This window comes from Echinops telfairi, unplaced genomic scaffold (assembly GCF_000313985.2).
Source record: "Echinops telfairi isolate 266 unplaced genomic scaffold, ASM31398v2 ScPeMD7_1;HRSCAF=3_0, whole genome shotgun sequence".
Taxonomy (NCBI): Eukaryota; Metazoa; Chordata; class Mammalia; order Afrosoricida; family Tenrecidae; genus Echinops; species Echinops telfairi.
Genome location: NW_022103896.1, coordinates 45337483 through 45343924, shown reverse-complemented (window position 1 = coordinate 45343924; position 6442 = coordinate 45337483). Strand labels below are relative to the sequence as shown.

General features: G+C 39.7%; 1 protein-coding gene across 1 annotated transcript in view; it reads left to right on the top strand.

The window, feature by feature from the left end:
• The window catches only part of TMEM67 (transmembrane protein 67), a gene marked incomplete at its 5' end in the record, with an annotated part of 57304 nt that extends 53634 nt beyond the window's left edge, over positions 1-3670 (top strand). The window contains 2 exons of the mRNA XM_004697716.4: positions 2182-2324; positions 3134-3670. Of these exons, the coding sequence (XP_004697773.3) occupies positions 2182-2324; positions 3134-3214 (224 nt within the window). The remainder of the gene's footprint in view (positions 1-2181; positions 2325-3133) is intronic.
• Between the last annotated feature and the right edge of the window lie 2772 nt (positions 3671-6442).

Sequence of the window (6442 nt, the reverse complement as noted above, 5' to 3'; positions counted from 1 at the left end):
GTGCTGGATTCCCTGTGTTTCCAGCCCTTATCTGTACCAGTGGACATGCTCTGGTCTAGCTGGATTTGTAAGGTAGAATTGGGGTCATGATAGTGGGTGGGAGGAAGCATTAAGAAACTAGAGGAAAGTTGTATGTTTCATCGGTGCTATACTGCACCCTTACTGTCTCTTCCTTGTGATCCTTTGGTGAAGGGATGTCCAATTGTCTACAGATGGGCTTTGGGCCTCCACTCCATGTGCTCCCTCATTCACATTGATATGAATTTTTTGTTCTGGGTCTTTGATACCTCGTACCTAATCCCATTGACACCTCATGATCACACAGGCTGGTGTGTTTCTTTCATGTGGGCTTTTTGCAACTTCTTTTATTTTTCAATTGGTTCCTACTTCTCTCTGCTTCCTTCAACTGGTGGTCAGACTTATGTATTTTATAGATATATATTTGTATTATATATGTGTATATGCATTTACATAGAGAAATATGTATGCAAAAGTATATGTTTTGTAAAGAGATATCTCACAACTCACTGGTTTTAAAAATTGAATATGATACAGAGCCTACATTAATCTCTTATTTTTAACATAGGATTCAACATTTGAATTCAAATACAATATATAATGAAGTTTCACTCCTTGTCCCTGATTAACCAGTTCCCTCCATTTCATGTTAATGTTATCTATTGTTTTCTTCCTTCCATAGACATTTTATGTATACACCAGCAAACTGTGTCAGTCTGGGTAGGCTAGAGAAACAAATTCATGGACACTCGTGTATAGGAAAGAGCTTTATATATAAGAGGAGTTGAATATTGAGAAAACATCCCAGCCCAGTCCAGATCAAGTCGATATTAGCCCGTATGTCTGATACCAATCTATAAAGTACTCTCCAGACTCATGAAACACATGCAATGATGGTGAATGCAGGAAGATCACAAGCCAGTGGGTGGGAAGTCTTGTGGATTCAGTGGCGGTAGAAGCATCTCAGTGCTGGCAGGGGTCTCCACATGGTTCCTCCAGTTCTCAGGGCACGGGACCTATCAGCATAGTGCCATGTGCCTTCCCAGTGAGGGTCTCTCAGGGAGTGAACAGAGAGAGACTCTCCCACCTCCAAGGAGGAAAAATATAGGAATTCCCAGAATCCTCAGGGGAAGGCCATGCCCACACAGAGGCCTCACTGGCTATGACCTGATTGACAGCCTAGACTCCACCCCTTCACTCTTCATCCTTTCAAGTCTCAAATTGACATCAGATTATGTAACTACTACACAAGCAAACAAAAGCCCCTCCAAAGCTCCTCATTGCCATCAAGGCGATGCTAACTTATAGAACAGGGTAGAATTGCCCAGGGGAATCATTCCGTGTTTATGAGAGTAGAAAGCCCTGTCTTTCTCCAGGAGCAGCCGGTGATTTAAGCCGTGGATCTTTCGGATCGCAGCCCAACGAGTAAGCGCTGTATTACCAGGGCTCCTCATGAAACAGGCAAACCATTGTGTGTTTGTGTGTTGTTGTTAGAAGCCATTGAGTTGGTTCCGACCCTGTATACACTAGAACAAAATTTTGCTCAGTCCTATGCCATCCCATCCCCACAATTTCTGTTATGTTTGAGCCTATAGTTGCAGACCTTGTGCCAGTCTTCCTATGATAGTTCTCACTATTTGTCACTGGCCCGCCACTGTACTTGACAGACATGATGTTCCAGGGACGGGCTCTCTGAAAAGAAGTCCAAAACATAGGAGTAGAAGTCTCGCCATCTTCGCTTCTGAGGGCCGTTCTGGCTGTGCTTCTCTGGAGACAGATTCGTTTGTTCTGGTATAGTGTGTGCGTGAGGCACATATTGTAGCACATTGTGTACTCTTCTGCCCTTTTGTTTTTACTGTAACTTTCTGAGATTAATTTAGCCCTTGGTTATATAAAGCAATAGAGAAAGGATACTCACTACCTCATCTGTGAAAGGAATTGACTGTGTGCTTAAATTACTGTCAATTGTCAACCAAACTGATTTTTATGAGCAGAGTTCCTTATCTTCACAGTAACAAATTTATAGCCTTTTATTTTCTTAATCCGTGAAGTATATTTATAGTAACTAGCTCCTAATGCAATGGTTTATATATTCAGATTTGACATTAGATATGTGTCCTATTTTAAAATCTGTCTTATTGCTTCTTTTTTTTTTAAAAATAGATGAAGCTTATTCTTTCAGCAGCGTTCTCTACTATGGGAATGAAGCCACCCTCCTTATCTTTGACCTACTTTTCTTCTGTGTTGTGGATTTGGCTTGCCAAAATTTTGTGTTAGCAGCCTTCCTTACATACTTACAACAAGAGGTACATTTTTCAATCTTTTTCTGGGTATGATAAAAGAAATGTTTATTTTTTAGTAGGTGTTTGTAAAAGTTTAGAATGCCAAAAAAAAGAATAGCACTTCAACCAACCTTTTGTGTGATGTTCACTAGGATTCATGAAATCCTATGGTCTAGGGGAGAACATAGGTGGCTTGAGCATGAAAACAATCCTAGCTACTTAAACTGCTGTCAGAGTCAGCAGTAGTGAGTCCCATTGACCCTCTGCACTAGATGTTAACATAGCAAAAAACCAAACAAGCGCTGCAATTCCTGCCCAGATACGGACAAGCCCTTTTGTCTTCTCACGCACACATTCTCTACATGGGGGTGTAAAAAGGGATGCTAGTGGAGGCTGAAGTGGTAATTCCAAGTATTGGAAAGCCTTTTCTTGAAATATTAATGTTATCTGAATATTTTCCACAGTGTCCCGGAAGTACACCAGTCAGTAAGGCATTCTTTATTAGTCCTTACTCAAGCTACTGAGAATCATGAACAGAGGCTGCGAGGTTTTAGAGGAAAGTAGCATTGATAAATCTTTAAAAGTGACTCTTATTTGAGATGACTGGTATTACTGGTTCATAAAGATATATTCGAAGTAGGAACATACATGTGTTTGATATTTAGAGAGAATGGTTGTCTAGTCTTTACACTTTGTGTATCACCACAGAATTCTTATCTGATAGATGAGTAGATTAGTGAATTATCTAATTTAATTTAGCTATTCGAACTGATGTGCATACGTGGTCTTCTTGGTGTTTCTCTTCATTCTGAACTGGTTTTCTTTTTTTTCAGATTTTTAGATTTATTCGTAACACTGTAGGACAGAGGAATTTGGCATCTAAAACCTTGGTGGATCAAAGATTTCTAATATAATTTATGAGATAACGTTCAGACAATATAATCCTAGCAAACAACAAAATGTCGTGATTATTGGGTTAGTTTGCCATATTTTTTAAAACTTGTAAATAGTTCTGGTTTATTTTTATATCTGTAGAAAGATTTATTTTCATAACTTGTAAATACATAAGTTGCTTTGGTACATATGTGATATAATTGAACATGTTATTTTCCCATTACTGTTATTCACCAAATAATAAATTAGAAAGCACTAACTAAAAAACAAGTCTGGCTTTCAACAATGAACTTCATATTGATAGCCCAAACAATCCCCAGTTGTCTCTGTAGATCATTTTTAAACTGAAATTTGCTTATGTTTTGCAACACTGATAAGATGATTATACTCTTACGTTCTTCAAGAGTGATTTTCACAGTATTTTTCTGATTTGTATGACTTTTGCATAAATAAATGTTGAACATTGTTTTCAAGTATATTTTAAAATTCTGAATTGTATTATTACTGACTCGGTGTGCTCCATTCTTTTGAACCCTGGTGGCACAGTGGTTACACATTGGCCTGCGAACTGCAAGGCCAGCAGTTCGAAACCACCAGCCGCTCTATAAGAGAAAGGTGGGGCTTTCTACTCCTATAAAGAGTTGCAATCTTGAAAACTCACAGGGGCAATACTACCCTGTCCTATGGGGTCGCCAAGAGTCAGCAAAGACTCCGTGGCAGTGAGTTTTTGAGTTTGACTTTGCTCCAGTACACCTACCAGCTCACTCTGGCAGTGGAGCTTGCTCTGTGAGATGAATATGCAGCTCATGAAATGGTGCATAGCTATGTCTTTATGATTGTATTAGGTTTGACATATTTTTCTATTGTGTTTACATCTATTTGGTTTACACTTACTAAGCTGTCACAGGTGACGTTTCCTCCAACATAATTTTTTATACAATTTGAATTCATAGCTTAAGAGCTCTCAGGTTTTGCTCTTCAATTATGTTTAAAGATTACAGATAAACAAATTAACTATACATTTATCATATTATGACAGTGATTTATTGAAAATAAACTTCGACATAAGTCAGTGAGCTTGCATTTTTTCCAAATAAGGAAAAAGCATTGTAATTGGTAATATAAGCAATGTAGGTTCTGAGCCATGTAATTAATACCTGTCCATGATTTTTACCCCAATGTATTCTTTAATAATTATTTTCATATTATACCATGCTTTTGGAAAACACTTGTATTGCATGTGGGTCATTAACCCTAAATCCAGTATTCCTTATTGCCTTCTACCTAGCGCTGTATAAATACGGATATGTCATGTTACGTAACTATTGTTCATATTTGTAAATTGAAAACACATAGTAAACATTTGGTATTTCTGTTTATTATTTCATTGCTGTAGATCGCGTGAACGAGCATGAGATAACATAGCCCTTGGTATTTTGTGTCTTCTTTAGAAGTACATGTAAAAAAATTTTTTAATAAAAAAAAAGTTCATGTAGTTGTTTTTATGTACCATTGAGTCTATTCCAACTCAGCAACCGCACGTGACAGTGGAGAACAGCCCAAGGGGTTTGGTTGGATGTAATATTTATGTGAATGCATGGAGCTGCTGGGCAGATTCAAATTGCTGGCCTTGGGTTAGAAGCCGAGCATGCCAGAGCAGCCAATGCACAGAGAGGACCATAGGGCCGGCCCCACCACGAGACACGACATCCTTCACCGACCTAGAGTGCTACGGAGGACAACACTGGGGACACAGTGTGGGAATTGTACCCAATCTGACCGCACCACACCAGGGTGAAACACTAAGGGCATGTCACAGAGCAGCAAGGAGAGCAAAGCAGTGAGGTCCCTGGAGAAAGCCAAAAATAGACTTTGGGGCCTGACCTGGCACCCCATCAGATTCAACCTGAAAACACTCCTAAAGGTCAACAAACAGACCTGGAAGTATTTACAGGCTTTTCTCTTTAGTCATTGGTGGTTTTTTGCTTATTTTCTTTTCTTGTTTTATTTTTACTTTGTCTTATTTTTGTGCTTATTATTGTCTCTGCATGTCGATCTAGATAAGAGAGGTGGGATAAACAATCTGGAGGAGAAAACAACAGGACCTACAGTTCCGGGGGGGACACTGGAGAGGGGGAGGCAGGGGAAAAGATGGGGGGTGTAAATAAACCCACGGGCAAGGGAACAACAAGTGTTCTAAAATCAATGGCAAGGAGGGCATAGGGTGCCTGGTGGGGCTTGATCAGGGACAATGTAGCCAAGAGGAATTACTGAAACCCAAATGAACGCCAAACTTGATAGTGGGACAAGAGGAAAGAAAAACGAAATAGAGGAAAGAACTAGGAGGCAAAGGACATTTACAGAGGTCTAAATACAGGCATGTACATATATATAAAACAATAGGAAATCTATGTACATATATGTTAAGTATTAAGGTAGCAGATGGACATTGGGCCTCTATTCAAGTACTCCCTCAATGCAAGAACACTTTGTTCTAATAACCCAGCATTCTGTGATGCTCAACTTCCTGACAGGATCGCTGAAGACAAAATGGGTGCATGTGCAAATGTAAAGAAAGCTAGCGGATGGTGCCTGGCTTTCAAAAGATAAAGCATCTGGAGTTTAAAGACTTGAAGGTAGACAAGTGGCCATCCAGCTAAGAAGCAACCAAGCTCACATGGAAGAAGCACACCAGCCTGTGTGATCATGAGGTGTTGATGGGATCAGGTATCAGGCATCAAAGACCCAGAACAAACGTCATATCAATGAATGAGGAGGAGGGCGAAGTGGAGACCCAAAGCCCATCTGTAGACAATTGGACATCCCCTCACAGAAGGGTCACAAGAAAGAGACAAGCCAGTCAGGATGCAGTATAGCACCAATGACACAACTTTCCTCTAGTTCTTTTTTCCTTTTTTTTAAAGTTTAGTTTATTTTTTTAAATCATTTTATTGGGGGCTTGTACAACTCTTATCACTATCCATCCATACATCCATTGTGTCAAGCACATTTGTACATTCCTCTAGTTCGTTAATGCTTTCTCCCCCTACCCCTACTATCATGACCCCAATTCTACTTTACAAATCCATCTAGAGAGCATGTACACTGGTACCAATAAGAGCTGAAAACAGGGAATCCAGGACCGATAAACTCTGGACCAATAATGAGCGTAGCCATAACAGGAGGGTAGGGGGAAGGTGGGGGGGAGAAAGAAGGAACTGCTGATCACAGTGATGGACATATAACCA